General features: G+C 34.2%; 2 protein-coding genes across 7 annotated transcripts in view; one reads left to right on the top strand and one right to left on the bottom strand.

The window, feature by feature from the left end:
* Positions 1–16,093, top strand: part of LOC113493155 (calcium/calmodulin-dependent 3',5'-cyclic nucleotide phosphodiesterase 1) — a 179,082-nt gene that overhangs the window by 44,654 nt on the left and 118,335 nt on the right. The gene's annotated exons all lie outside the window — the stretch shown is intronic.
* On the bottom strand, positions 3,066–16,044 carry LOC113493158 (maltase 2-like). Of its 3 annotated transcripts, none has more exons than XM_026870986.1 (12): positions 16,020–16,044; positions 12,473–12,634; positions 11,132–11,311; positions 10,063–10,220; positions 9,848–9,973; positions 8,744–9,000; positions 7,409–7,607; positions 5,970–6,077; positions 5,623–5,773; positions 4,180–4,375; positions 3,643–3,780; positions 3,066–3,203 (listed from the first exon to the last, which is right to left on the bottom strand). In XM_026870986.1, the coding sequence occupies exons 1-12, from the start codon at positions 16,024–16,026 to the stop codon at positions 3,134–3,136; spliced, it is 1,752 nt and encodes a 583-aa protein (XP_026726787.1). In that variant the 5' UTR covers positions 16,027–16,044; the 3' UTR covers positions 3,066–3,133. The 3 variants fall into 3 exon arrangements, with proteins under 3 accessions (XP_026726787.1, XP_026726786.1, XP_026726785.1); XM_026870985.1 differs by lacking the exon at positions 16,020–16,044 and adding an exon at positions 14,672–14,731; XM_026870984.1 differs by lacking the exon at positions 16,020–16,044 and adding an exon at positions 13,048–13,176.

Below are 16,093 nucleotides of genomic sequence, written 5' to 3' on the forward strand. Positions count from 1 at the left end.
TTTAATTGTATTGTATCAATTTTTTGCGAGCCTGTCCACTACAAATCAAAAATGAAATGGATTAAAACTACCCTACGTGCTAATCCTGGTTAAAAGCTATCTCTGTACCAAGTTTTGTCTAAATCCGTTCAGAGGTTTTTGCGTGAGACAGGAACAAATATCCATACATACAAAATTTTCTGCTTATTATATTCGTAGGAATGACAATGATTAATTTGATAGTAGTTTAAATGCACAATACCTTGACGAAGTAACGTGTGTCCGATGCAAATTGCCTATTGACGCTGTTTTGATCTACGCCCACTTGTTGTATTTATAACCTTGTGAATGGTTGTATGCGTTAATTGCATTAGAGGAAATACACCGAGCAACCATAATACAAGTAGTATTCATAAATATTTAATTAAAATGGGTACAAGACGTAATTATTAATATTAACATATTGAACTCCTTTGAGCCTTGAATCATCTCTTGGAATATCTGATTCAATTATCCTTTTAGTAAGTATTATCAAGAGTGTAATCTATACTTAATATTAAAAAGCTGAAGAGTTTGTTCGTTTGTTTGAACGCGATTATCTCAGTAACTACGCGTTCGAATTGAAAAAATATCTTTGTGTTGAATAGAAAATTTATCAAGCAAGGCTATAATCTATATAACATTACGCTGCAACTAATAGGAGCGAAGATACAATGGAAAATTTGGAAAACCCGGGGAAAATTATTCATCATTGAGCGCTTCCGAGCTTGCGCTACGAAAACGGTTTAAGATCTCCTAACCACCTGGACGAAGTCGCGGGCACCAGCTAGTTAAAATATATAATGAAAATAAAACAACTGTCAAAAGCTTGATAAAAGACTTAAGAATCATTTTCATATCAGTTTCATACTTAGGGATAAAAATACTCGGCTATACCTAGAGGTCTAGTTATCAGGACCGTGACACTTGAATATTGGACAGATACTCGTATAATCTTGAGATAAATTCATGGCCACCGGTGTTTTCGTTGAAATGCAAAATAAATCCCATAATGGCCAGTTAAATCCTTGTGTCAATATCTTGAAAAATCGAGTATGTGGTAAGAGATCATTGGTTTATGCCTATCTTGTTATGTATATGTTTAATCTGAGCTTTTTTTTTCCAATCCTTTAGATACCAATCGTAAAATTACTCTTATTGAACTTTGATCTTTAATGCAGATCTATTGGTGCGAAAATGGGATGAATAGCTCTTTACAAGTCGAATCAGTAAACAATTATGGATTATGATGCAGAACAAACACTAATTCGGCTAAAAAGAAAGTTTTATTTTTTATGTTTTCTTGTATACCACATACACCTAATCCGTGTACAGAAAATCTCACTAGAAAAAAGGTACATATTTGTCATCAAAGCGGTAAATATCCGATGGGATTACTCGATATATTTGCTCAAGTTATTGCTAATACTAGACGCAACAGACTCAACGTATATTTTTTTCTACACGGATGATTTTATCTTGTTATCTGCGACGTAATGTTTCATTGCTTTTTCTTCAAAATAAATAGAGTTCGTTTTCGATTTGTCCTTTAAAGGTTCGGTCCCGTGAGAATCAGTTCCAGAAAATATTTTCTTATTGAGATGTTAGTTTTTCTTGCCAATTTTTTCGGGTCAGTAGATAGCCAGTACTTTATTCGATAGTCCTTTAACTAAAGGCTAGTCAGGACTTTTATTAAAAGACAGATTGGGACAACTTATTCTTTCATTTTGAAATAAAATTAATGTTATTCTTTTTCCCATAAGGTGAAATGTTTTAGTTACCAAAAAATCTATCTGTTTTACGTAGAAGTATTTTAACAGACAGGTCTTAACTTGACTTTTTTCTGACTTTAATTACAGATATAACTGTCTTTAAAAAATATCTAAAAAAATACATCGATGAGATAAGATTTAGCGAGTCGTGAGAGAGACAATTGACGTATTGACAATTCTAGAAAATTTTGATAATAATACACATATTATAGTAGGTACATCGAAGGGGGTCTTCGAACGAAAGTTATCTATAAATGTCTTGATTGTGATTTTGTTATTCTTTTCGTATATTTATTTCTATTTATTGATGGAATCTGCTCTTTGTTCAAATGACAAATAAATAGCGCTTGTAAAACGTATCGGGATCCCTCCGAAAAAATCCTGCGTTTTAAGGCTTTTGATCTCGTGTGTACTCCTTAATCATAGAAAAGTCCTGGAAGTTATGGAATTCATTTAGGTACACTGTGTATAAAATATGCTCCATACATTCGTCGCAGCATGCCTTGGATATCATCTCGGTAGATTATTTTAGTCTTTATCATAGCAGAGATGCTCTGGCAGTTTCTATTTATAATTTTTACTACTCGAGGATTCGAATTGTCAACAATCTACGTGACTTGCTACAAATAATCGATGTTATCTGGATTATAAATCAAAAACCCTTCAAATTACCGTCTTTATTCAAATTAATCAACCGTTTTTACAAAATGTAATAACATTATACGATGAATATTTTTTGCATTGCTTACAATATAATCTCTATTGACAAAACTTTAAACTTACAATATATTTAAAACAACAAAAAATGCAGGCAACTAATAACCGCATATTACAATGTATTTTTACCCGGAGTCCTTACTATTATCTCTAGCAAGTCGTCCGCAGTTGTAGAGCGAGAGAGCATAATACATTTTGTAGAGCGGCGTCTCCTTTCAACAATACCACCTTACATATAGTTACTCTTATATTATGTATTGAAGCTTGTCGTGAATACCATTTTTCCCCGGCGATGATCACCAGATAGGGTATAGCTTCCATGTTACTTGCCTCGCCAAGTCATCTTTCAACTACAGAAATTATTATGATTAGGTTCTTGTAAGTGGTTCTGGTAGTAAATAAAACATCAGGAAAGCTTAACTGTAATCATTGATTACTACGACCACCGCTCTTACTTTTAGACTTTGCTTATTGAGTGTTAAGACGTATTTTTTTTCACATGTTCATATGTATAAAGTTTTAAATATCGAAAACATTGAAAATAAATAAAATTCTGAATAGTAACGTAATAGACTTTATTATAATTGATATGAAGTACAATCAATTAGTATTATTAGAGGTTGTCTTCAAACCTGCATTCGGAGAACGAGAGCTTCGTCCGCTGCTAGATCTAAGTAATTTGCTTGGACACTGTCACTGTAAAAGAAAGAAAGTGGCAATGGCATGCATATTGCTTAATGTTGTCTTGAGTTTAAATTATTATAATAATTTTCGTAAGCTGGATTTACGGACCCAACGGAAGGGTTCTTATTGTTGAATTGACGCGGCAGAGGATCCAAAACTAGTTGTGCGTATAAGATGTGCGTAAATCGTTATTAAATAAGCAAATGAAAATGAACATTACTGGGAAATATTAAATCCTTCATAGAAAATAATCGAGCATTCATTACCACTTCGCTCATTAATTGGTTTGGTTTCCTTAATTTTAAACATAAATTTCTTCATTACTCTTTACTTCACCGATTTCATTGTCAATGTCTTTGAATAGAACCTAAGTGAATTTATAATTTTTATAATTTCCAAGCAAACCTTCAATGTTGGGTGTACGATAAACAGATAGATAAAGATACTATACCTGTAGGTTCTAGAAGATAGTACGCTGCTAGCCTCAACCTCCAACTGCCCGAAGATCAAGTCGAAGGCTGTCAGGTTCACGATATGATAGACCTTGCCCACGTTGATAACAACGACATAAGTATCGTCATTATACCATCTGAAATATTATTCAGAAGCAATATTCATTTGAAGGAACTAAAACTGTTGGAGTTTATTTTACAAGTATGAATTTTTTCTTTCAATTGGACTTCCTCTTTTAGGCTTAAATTCTTGTGTTGCGGGGGTTTAACAAGCAAGCTTTAAGTCACACGCTCAAAAGCACCCAGACTCAGGATGAGCATTCGTGGATCACACAAATGAACCGATAAAACCTGCGATACGTCGTTCCAAGTTTTGACGTTTTGGCGGTTTGGCCTAGTCACTTGGCTATTCATGCCGTCAAAATTACTTGCATGACTGTTAAGGGTCGCGAGGACACCAGGGCAATATTTTTTGGCATAAACGAAAATAAAGTTATTCCATAGCCTCAACAAAAAAAAAACGGTTAATTACAAACCTTTTAAAAGCAAACACATCATTGTTAAGCGCCAAAGATTCGTATCTGCCGAGCCTAAAAGCAGGTCGAATGCGAAGGTTCGTCAAAGTCCGGTACACCTGGTAGTGAGAGCGGACCGCGGACCTTTGAGCGGCAACATTCAAGTTCTCGTATCCTTCAGCCACTGGCAGCCATGTTGTGTCCGCATTTGAAAACCCTGGAAGGAGAGGTTTTTAGGAAAAATATGTAGATCTACATATCTATAAAATAAAATTTTCTTTGACTAATTTTCACTGTTCTTTTTGTTAAGCATTTTTTATTTGGTAATCATTTATCAACGCGCTAGGAATAAAAAGAGGTCATATCAGGTATTTCATATAAGGTTAAACAATCTTTAACATTTATAACTCTTGCAAAACTTGACTAAGATCTGAAAAGTTTGAGATATAAAATTATACGTAATATTCTCAGAAAGTCACATTCTTATCTCCGAATAATCCAAGACTTAAATATGCTTATAAAAATTCAAATTCGATGTGTTAAAGCAAACATAAAGCTTAACTCCAAAAGGTTTTCGGCAAGAGATTGAATTTTTATTAACTTACTAAGCCGAAGTGTCACATTTACTTTTTAACATGTCTAGACAGCTTTGAAAAATCTTTAGCATAACCTTGTATCAACTTATTCCAATTACAGTGCTAGTTATCAAGTTTTTAAGTTATTAAGAAGAACTTTACTGATAAATTTTTGTCCATTTTTGCTCTCTGCATTTCCTTAGTATGGCATTGACCTTATATTAGTTTGTTTGTCCGGTATCGAACTTCTAAAACCTTGAACTCGTAAGGTAAACATACGCGGTTCGGTTTCACAACCACTCGCAATAGAAAATAGATTTCGCATATGGTCCTCAAAATATCGTGTGCTAGAAGATTAAAGGGTTAGCTGATATTCTCCATTGATTTTTTAAAAAGCCAAGGCGACTGAAGCCCTAAACAACACCTCGCTATTTTGAATAAATGAAACTTCCAACAAAATATCTAAACCTATTGGAATCAAAGATATTAAGGGACATTCATAACAAATAGGTTTTGACATTTACCTTCCGAACAATTAGATGAAAAACAATAAATAATACCACGCCTAATTAAAAGTGAAACCGAAAAGGTCAACAAAACTCAGGAAACTGTAATGAATAGGACTTTAAGTGTTAATACACTCCAGTTGCCTTTTCATACAAAATTAAACGTTCATTTCCCTTTTTGTCCTCTTCGGTCAAGACGCGTTACTAAGAGATTTAAAAGAATTATTATTACGGTTGTAGAAGCGAGATGCCCTTATGCAGAAAAGTAAAGCGCCATCTCACTTTGACAAGCAACATGTCGTCTTGGTCTATGTTCATAGTATGAACCCAGTATTATTCATGTGGAAATACGAAATATTCAAAAGGTTGGGACGTCGGGTTACCTGCGTGTTTTCCGTTGCTCCACTGAAACGGGGTCCTCACTGGGTCTCGGGAAACTTCGATGAAATTAACCGGGTCGTCCGTATTGCAGGCAAGAGGATCCTTCGTTTCACTCCACGGCACGAACCCATTTACCATACCTATTTCTTCGCCCTTCAATATTTATGTAAACTTGAATTAACATGAGTAAATATTCATAAGCTCACTACTAACACTTACCTACCTCACGAAATTTGTCCTTGGGATTAAATTATTAGAATTTTAAGTGGAAACGACTTTCGTATCTCTAGAACTGGTTTTGAATGGGTCTAATGCGTTCGTTTGAGTAATAGATGTAATGAGGACTTGCCATGTAAGTGATAGCGATCCCGGGTAGTAACAGCACAAGCATGTTGAAGGCATCGACGAGTTCAGGCCTGAATCGTGATGCTACTCTGCTCTTGTCGTGGTTGCCAGTCTAAAACAATATATTTTAGGTCAATAACTAGCTCATTGACTAAGAGATAGAATCAGTGTCTTGAGTGCTAATAAAAAACAAATGAAATTTCGTAAAAGGAATTGAAACCGCTTCAATGTTGTGACGAGTACTGTTGTTCTTTTTCACACTGTCCTTTGAATAAAATTCCTCTATTAAATTAATTTTCTATTCAAACTGTAATATTGTAGAATTATACTTTTTAAATACACCATATTTTCTGTATGCCACTATTAAAAGTATTTCAATGATTTTGTCATTGTACAGGCATATCTGAGTAATATTGTTAGGACGAATACAAAACAGTGTGTACTGTATTCATCCACCCAACTGATTTGCATACCCGAACTACATTTTGTTTTGAATATAAACTAGCAACCTTCCATTATACAAACATGTAATCCGTTGACACGAAATTCGATTCTCGCGGCGCTCAATTCGCAACAACATCGATCAAAATAATTATCTCAGATTTCGAGAGACGGCAGGAAGGTTAATATCACTAGTACATATATAAAATTGATTTGAATGTTTGAAATGTAAAATGAATATATTAAAAAAAAATTGTATAAGAATTGTTTGGCTACATACTGCATTTTTTAAATCTATTTTTATATTTTTTACGTTTGCTTTTTTCGACTGTCTTTTTTTTTCTAAACAGCTGTAATAAAAATAACAAGTGGTTTAGGTAATTTTTTAACCAGCTATCCTGAATTTCGAGCAAGTTAGGGTCAGATTTTGATGGAATTACATCTTAAAGAACCAAAAAATGGGCAAAACTGCGAAGCCCAGCTAGTATCAAAACAAATCTAAGCAAGTGGTTGCTATCGTAATCAGCACACTCCCTCAGGCTGATGATTATAATTTATCAGTCAAATAGCTTTTTTCGATGGCCTTGTCACATTTTCTTGACATGGGCCAATTAATTTTGGATGTCGTAACATTTTTTTTGCTAAACTAATACAAAAATGTAGGCGACGTCGCTGTAGGCTGCGATAATTCGTGCAAATAGAAAGGTGATTTTGAAATATGTAAATTATAGTAATTAGAAGATAAAGAAATGAAAGTAATCAATTATAGACATATTGTAATTATCTAAAGTAGATTTCTATGGCTAGAAAAAATCTTGAACAACACTTTAACTTGATTGTTAGATCGATTTAAGAGAGAAGAAATATATTTTATTACTCAAGTCCAGTCAACTGAAGAGTCCTATCTTTTTGTCAGAAATATTACCATTATGCGTGTCCACTCTTTTCTCAAGACTAACTTCAATCCACTTAAAAAAAAATCATTTTTGAATTTCTACTCACCAGCCAGTTAGCCTGTCTCTTCAATGGCTTGTACGTCAGCCATCTGTCGATAGCATACTTAATATCTCTAGCATCTGAGTCCTTGTCCAGATCTTCAATGAGAGCAAAGTTGAATGGTATATGAGCTCCTGTATGGTGACCCTCACCGTAATAACGGACAGCGTTCTTTATGTTAGTGTTGGCTTCGGTCATCATAACTCTAAAATAAAAAGATTAGGCAAAGCATTACTTTTACGATCACTCGCTTGCTGATTCGCGATTTCCACTCAAAAACTTTTCTGCTCCATAGAATGGCCATCGCGTCTTCGACAGACATGACCAGCCAACTGCAGCTTGTTAACTAATAAAAAAAAGCCTAGTCTATGTCTATAAGTGAACAGTGATTTTATTGAGTCGATGTCATATTAATGTCGTATTTTTCGATTTCTCTGCATCAGATTGCCTCGTTGGATTCGGTTGGAAACAAGCATAATGCTTAAGTATTTCTTATCGGTTTAAGCTTATCACTTTAATATGAATAGGTCACCTACACAATTTTAGCTGACGCATGATTGTTAGTAACTCATGCTTGAAATCAATGTGTCATCAATTATTTAGTATATTTTTGGGAGCACACAGAAAATAAACACTGAAATAATATTATCAGTGTTGACAAACTGCAAACTCTATTGACAGATGTGTCCACGTTTCAACAGAATGTCAGCAATGAAATAAACTTTTTGAATATCAACTGGATTCATTTGTTTTACTATGGAAATAACAACAAGCAAATATGAATTTTTAACTTTTACACATTTATCAGAGCCTAAGAATTATTTCGCATTATTTAATAAAGAAATGCTGCCTGCAAGGGTGTTGTAACTTCCAAAATTGAAACTCACAACGTCTAGTGAATTGCTCCTTCTAATATTCATGAGACATATTTTTTCTGAGTTGACTTCCTACTGTCATATTTATAAACGTGTCGTCGACAAATTTCTCAAGGGGATTCAGTAATTTTCTGGCAACATATTTATGATTTACGTCAGTTTTGCTATGATAACAGAATATTGATGTTACGCACTTAATGATTTTACAAGAAAAAATTTAACAAGGCAAACGTTAAATGGAAACTCAGCAAAGAATCATGGATACCTAATCTTGCTTCTGACCCTTAAGAGAATGAAATGAATGATCCATGCTTTTCTTAGCCTTATCTAAAGATTTATACTGGGATGAAGCTGAAGGCAACTTTTACTCCTCTCCCCCTAAACCCTTCCCTAAATCGAACTGAATGTTTTGGTCTCGAGAAAGTTAAAAAGGATATGGGTTATTAGTTACATATTTCCTACATACCTGGTTAAATTATCCCTAATAGTGATAGCATCGAACACGTCTCGCAACTGGGATACCATATCGTAAGTCTCCTCCTGATCCTTAGTATAGATATGGTCTAGATATGCATAATCATCTGGACGTACTCCAGGCTTGCCAGTCATTGGCTCATTAGGATATCTCCCTCCAAAACCATCCTTATCAACTTCAAAGAGATGATTGACGGAATTAATTCGCATCCCAGCAACACCCTTTTCCAACCAGAATTTTATAACGTTCTGTAACGATAAAATTGTAATGGTAGTGATATCGTATATCAGTGATACAATTAAGCTGATTACCTTATTTCACCGCTCTAACCAAGAAGTTTGTTAATGATCCATAATCAAATACAGCGCCTTAAATGTTTGCCATAGTTTGTTGGACATAGGCACAAAATGAAACCTTAACATAGTTCATCTGTATTTTTTATGATCTCATAACATCGACATTATTAGGAAAATATTAATACAACTGGCAAAGATTTACATTATTAAAACCAAGACAGTTTTTTCTGACAAAACTAGAAAATGTTTTCTGTTCTTAGCGATGATAAATATTCTGTATGCCACTATAAAGTGTTTTAAATATTCAACTTAGGTACATTAGAGACCGGCACGGATGGCAACAAGCGAAACATTAATCTTCATTACTCGAAACCGAGTCCGATGTTATTTACAATTCTCAATCTTTATTTAGAAATGTCTCTAGTATCTGTTTATAGAGTGAAACAGTTGACAGTAACCGAAAGAATTCAGTGAAGAATTTAACATGGTGTAGATTTTAATCCCAATATTAAAACTATCCCATGACAACTTCAGTGTTTGGTGTTCCTAGTTGATATAACTGTATTTCGTGGAAAAAGAGTATAATCGGAAAACCATAAGTAATAAAATTCTCCTCTGTCTATTAGTTTGTCAACTGACTGTATCCCATGAAATGTGATAGATACAATTATTTCATAAATTTTGTATTCCTGTTACCACTGTGAAAACTATATAAATAAAAATCGAGGTTAAGCAACGATTGTCACGGTTACAAATTTTATGGACATCAACATTTTTTTCAAATATATTTGGAACTTACTTTCATTTCTTCAACAACGACAGGATTTCTGTAATTAAAATCAGGCTGGCTGTCTCCGAACTGATGGAGGTAATACTGATCACGAGATGGCATGTAGGTCCAAGCACTCTTCCTGAATAAACTGACCTAAAACATAAACAAATACAAAAGGAACAAATGAGAAATGTCAAGGATATTTACAGAATGTTCGAATTTCGTTGGAGGTTCTTACATACCCAGTTGTTAGGCGGACTCCTCTGACCACGATCGTCCAAATGCCCATTCTCCCAGATATACCAATCGCTGTAATATTCATCTCTATTCGACGACTTAATGAACCAATCACTCTCATTACTCGAATGATTTGGCACAAAATCTAATATCACCTTTATATCTGGAAGAAACATAAATGTATATACTCGTGCATAGGTACGGCAAATATGACAAGATCAATTAGCAGGCGATATGGTTACATGAAACATTATAACTAACTTCGATCGTGGTACAACTTAATTAAATGTAAAGGACGTGTTACATTAGCATTCGTATTACAAATTAATTTATTCATAGCTTCATTAGTCACAGCGTTTCCATAAAATTGAAATATGTATTTAAATTGAAAATGATTTAGAATATCATTTGAGTCTATCTAAAGTGTAATTGAAATAATAGTCTATTAAAATGGGTTCTCTTCCATTTTCAATTTATTGGGAGTAAAAACATTGAAATTGAACAAAGCTTAGGGCCCATTTAAATTTGAGCACAAAGGGCAAGAATCAACATGAGAAAACAACTTGGTACTACAATTGTTAAAACCACACTCAAGTGTATTGAACCATCGAATCACAAGTAATACCAATACCAATTGAGGAAAAACAACACAAAAATAAATTGTTCAAATTGTACAACCGGGGGAGGTTCCCATTCAAATATAAATTGTTAAGAGAAATCTTATTAGGGAAGTTCAAATACCCGATCGACTCGAAATTTTTTTGGTAATTTCGTTTGTTGGTTATGCATAACATTTATTTTGATCATCAATGAATTATTCAGGGGCTGTAAGCTAAAAGTATACTGATAAAGCCGGATTGGCTGATTTTAAGGGTAACATCCGGTACTTGACAGATCATGATTCAATGATGACCAGCTGTTGACAAATCAGTGTGTACTACATGGTGGCTACAACGTCGATATTAACAATCGTTTCAATCATTGGTTTCAAAAAAATACTGTCTAGTAACTTGTGGACATTATTAAAAAGCTATTTTTGACCAAGCTCCTGAAAGTAAAATAGTGTGAACTTACTCAGTTCACTGGCTTTCTTCAGTAGTTGTTCGAAGTCTTCCATTGAACCATACTCCGGTTGGATGGAGTAGTAATCTGATATGTCGTAACCAAAGTCATGCATCGGTGACTTGAAGATCGGTGACAGCCATGTAGCGTCTACTCCCAGTTCCTTTAGATATTCTAGTCTTGATGTTATTCCTGGAAACAATGTTATGTCATTAATATATGTCTTGCTTAGTTTGTCTTTAATGGTTCTTATTAGTTCCTTGAGCAACTAAAAGCCTGGTAGTTTTTTAATGAGAAAAATAATGCCGGTAGAGATCTGTTAGCTACACAGCATTTTATTCATCTTTTTCGATATATTCTGCTTTTTCCATTATTTTATGACATCTATTTAAATAAGCAAAAATATAAGTGTTTATTTGGATAAACAAAAAAATTCACAACATGAAATGTATCGTGATCAATTATTATAAATGAAAAAAATATACTTAAGTAACATAAAGGATTTTGCCAACGACAATTAATCTTAATTTGTTTCAGAAATAAAATTATGACTTTCATTTAAATTATATCTGAGATTTTAATTAGGTACCAAACAAACAATACAATCCAACCCTCTTTTGACCTTGTTGTCGACTCAGAATGATCTCAACGCTTGAGTAAAAATAATCCTTTATTGCCCGAAATAGACCTACCAGAAATAAATTCGACCTACTCTCATTCCTTTTTTTCATATTCAAGTCTTTCTGATAAAATCTGTTGTCTCTTTTCTGTCATCTTTTTTTCATATCGATAGTTGTCATATAAGAATCAGACTATCTCACGAGACTATTGAGATTCCCTAAGCTGTCCCCTAAGCTATCCTAAGCATTCCAGAGCATTCAGATCCTTAAGCAGGCTAGATGGATCATCCAGTTTTTGGAAAAAAATAATATAGTAAGAAAATTTTGCCCCGGACTGGACTGGAACGTGCGATCCCTACTATCACCGTGGAAATCCTTATGGTCTTTCTTCACCCTGCGGAAGGCGAAGGGGTGTGCCGGACTTTTACCGGTAAAATATCCAGAATTAATCTCCGTTCCTCTTACTCGGGGCCAAAGGGGAATGCTTTTGCAGACTACCCAAAAAGGAACCTGCGACATATAGTTCTACTCACCTGTGGCTTTACCAACTAATCTGAAGGGGTCACTGAACAGAAGCTAAAATTATTCCATTGTATATCACGCCACGTCTCAAGGAAGACTTTCAAGTCTTCAGGAGTGGTGCTGACTTAGCTAGTCCATGCTGCCTTTTTTTTGCTTACAAACATGGCAAATACATATACTGTACTTGTGATAGTAGGAATGAAGAACTTACCATTGATATCCCCTACTCCATCACCATCGCTGTCCATGAAGGACCTCGGGTAGATCTGGTAGAACACGGCAGTCTCCCACCAGTCCTGCCTCACGTTCACGTTCTCATACCTTCCATGAGCTATCGATACTATCGTACCTACGACTAGAGTCTGCCATAATACTGAAACATAAATTTGAAGTATGGAGTCAAAAATGTTCAATTTATTAAGAAAATGGTGCATAAGTAGACTTGGTGATATTAGGTAACAAAATTACTATTTGTAAAAAAAATCTAGATTCATTGATATTTGATGAAATTATAGGTTTGAATTTTCCTCACTTCTGACAAGATGGAGTCAGAAACATAATCTGAAGTCAAAAGAACTGGTTAATCCTGTCCGTATTTTTACTTTTACAAAATAAATATAAATAAACCAGTATTAAGATCACCATGAAAAAGCAACTTGACATCTTGACAAGAACTCTCAAGACCGTTCACAGCTGTTATTTAAAACTTTAACACTTCACTAATCACATTATAGGAACCACAAATGGAATTACACTTAGATTTAGAAATTTAATCAAAACAATTACCGCGCTCATCTTTCATGCTGGGATCTTGCAAAAACAAGAATTACAAAGTTACACTAAAAACTGTCAAAGAAATTTGAAAATTCACGATATTCTATTTGAAAGAAGACCATGTCAGTACAATGGTGTGATGGGAAATGAAATACAATGTATCTAGTGTATTGAGCAAAACTTTGTTTTAGAAACAAAAGACAGTTGAATGTTCTACCATAATATTTGTGTAGCAATGAAGATGAAACACGATATTATTATGTAAGACGGAGGTATCGGTTTTAAACGTAGTTACAAAATATAACATTGTGTTGAAGTTCAGTTCAATATTGGGTTGTATCTCATTTTGATCCAGCTTTATCTCAAACTATGTCTTTGTCTTATATGTTTTCGTTGCTTGCCTACCTGGCTAAATTTCTATCTATCAAGTTCCTACCATAACAAGATTTTATTCAACAGAAATTGATTTCGAAATATATAAGGGAGGATTGTTCGACAACAGAGGATCAAATTATTTAGGAAAAAAAATGCTCAAAACTTGGTGGCATCAGTCGATAATCATCGACTATAATGCCCAAGCAAAAAAACAAATCCTCGCACCAAAATGTTGTCGAACATCGGATTAAGGTTTATGCTAACGTGCTAGCAGGATTTGAAGCGAATAATACGATAATGGAAATCAGCGGTCTGAATTAATTGGTTGTTTGATTTCTGATAAACTAGCCAGGCTTAAGTAAGTCCGTCGAATAGTAATCCAATTAACATTAAGGTTACCTCCAACCTTATTCACACGCATTATCTAGGTTGTTTAGAGAATGTTCGGTCAATATAATAGGTGACATGTTTAAGTGTTTATTATACGTAGTTATAAATTGAAATAAATTGTTTAAGTTATCTCGCACAATTTATTTATCTTCAAAATTTAAGCACGTGCATTCCATAGTTTGATAAGCGCTATTGCTTCCAATTAAATCTATGCTTTGCTTTAAAGTTATATATCCGAAATTAGTAAAACAACATCGAGAAATAACCGTCTAAATAATGATCTTAATTTAAGAAAAACATCGATCCTTCACTCGAAATCTTCACAACACATAATCAAAATATCAATTTTCCAATATTAATTCGCTTCAATTGATAAAACCGTAACACTTGGTATAGTTTCGAAGAGAATGCAACAACGTTCACGGATAATAGAACTAACTAATGGGTGACAGGCGGAAAACGCTGAGTTGTGGTTGGATAGTAACCGAGCAAACTTTATAAGCGTTGCAAAATATTGTATTGTTTCCCGAAGCGCGAAATGCTAATAGCGATCCCATCATAGCACATTCTGTAGGAGTATTGGAAATTTTGAATTATGAATTTAAGTCCCCCAATGCATTTCTTGAAGAATTGCGAGGTCATTTTGGCGACACTTCAGAGTCCTTTTTATTTTATTTAATAATCAAAGATTTAAAAGAAAATTCTTTCAACTATATTTTTCAGTATTTGACTTTACGATATTCCTAGCCCGCTTGGGATGAACACTCACAATTTTTCACAAACGCACTCCACTTTCAATTTTAATTATCACCGTAAAAGTTTATCACAATCACAATTTTTAAATAAAAAAAAACCAAGTAATAAAACTTACCTGTCATTTCGAACAAGTCGGACCGTTATGAAATGAGGCAGGAGATCACCACCAGCCTTTATATCATAAGTGACAATTGTTGTTTGAAAATAATCTATTATTTGTATTGGATTCATATTTGAAGTTCCATTGTCAGCCCTCTAAACAAAGCCTTTGTTAAATGTTATGATGTCATTCAATTTGGTAATGATGACAGCTGTTGCCTAATTGTTAGTGTCTTCTCCAAAACAAATCGACAGTGATCTGATCTCATACCTTGTATTGCAATAATTTGTTTGAGTCCTGACAAACGCTGATCAGTTTGTTCCATCAATTAGAACGTAGTAACTGTCCCCCGCGACTAACTAGGAGTATTTTAGAGCCACCTTTTTTGTTACCCGAAATTCACATAGACTTCCTTTGCCCTGTGGAAGATGGGGTGTGAAGATGTGGTGTACTACACCCTTGCCTAGTACTTAGACTACGGGAACGCATTGCAACACAACGCAAACTACCGCGATAACGGGACTCTATAGATAATAATCTGAGCTAACCCCGCTAACGGTTTCGTAACAATCGGGCAAGCATTTGTGGAGATTAACGGTTCATACACATATGTACCTACATATATTCAGAAAATCCTGCTGTTTGATAAATCAACTTAATAATGTTTTTTTCTGTTACAGGTAAGCAGTCAATTTTTTGCTGTAAATACTTGTAAGTAAAGTTTAGAAATAAGCTGATCCCCTTTTCCATATTCACAGCGCAATTTAACTTTATTATATAACAATTTTTCTACGATATCTCGTACGAAATGTAGATGTTTCTATACATTTTCTACGAAGATATACAGACATCCTGCGATATAAGTTGGTGTAAACGGTGGAAGATTAAGCACTTGACCCGAAGCAACGTAATAAACTCTACGTCGGAGCTAACACAATATACACCAGGATATAGCGACTACGGCAAATTGCTTCTACACTCACGAGCATTAGAAACTTTTTGGCTAATGTTTATATTATTATATAAGAGAAACAAGAAACAAGAGAAGTAATAAGTGAAAAAAATGGACTTAATCAATAAAAAAAAACTCGCTTAATTACGAGTGTTACTCTCATATATGTAAGTACCTATAGTTTCAAAAGGAGCTCGTAACTAAGCTATGGCTGCATAGGTGGATCGATCACAGGTTAAGCTACCGAAGATGGGTGACCATTTTTGTCATATTAGACTGAACTGACCCCAGCATAGTTGGGGAAATGCTAGGGTAATGATGCCAATGGGTCTCGTGGGTAGGGCAAATATTACAAGGTTTTATATTACAAAATAGAAATAAATCAAAGAAAACTACTAAATAATTACTTACATATCATATTTACTCGAAAAACGCGACACTCGTTTAGCTTCCAAGCAGAAATAAGTTTATTTCCCTTCAATGAA

The sequence above is a fragment of the Trichoplusia ni genome, chromosome 4 (genome assembly GCF_003590095.1).
Source record: "Trichoplusia ni isolate ovarian cell line Hi5 chromosome 4, tn1, whole genome shotgun sequence".
Lineage (NCBI taxonomy): Eukaryota > Metazoa > Arthropoda > Insecta > Lepidoptera > Noctuidae > Trichoplusia > Trichoplusia ni.

Coding starts and splice junctions, on each gene's coding strand:
- LOC113493158 (XM_026870984.1), bottom strand. Junction 6,078..7,408: donor AGAGACAGGCTAACTGGCTG/GTGAGTAGAAAT, acceptor ATATTGTTTTAG/ACTGGCAACCACGACAAGAG. Junction 5,774..5,969: donor GGATCGCTATCACTTACATG/GCAAGTCCTCAT, acceptor TAAATATTGAAG/GGCGAAGAAATAGGTATGGT.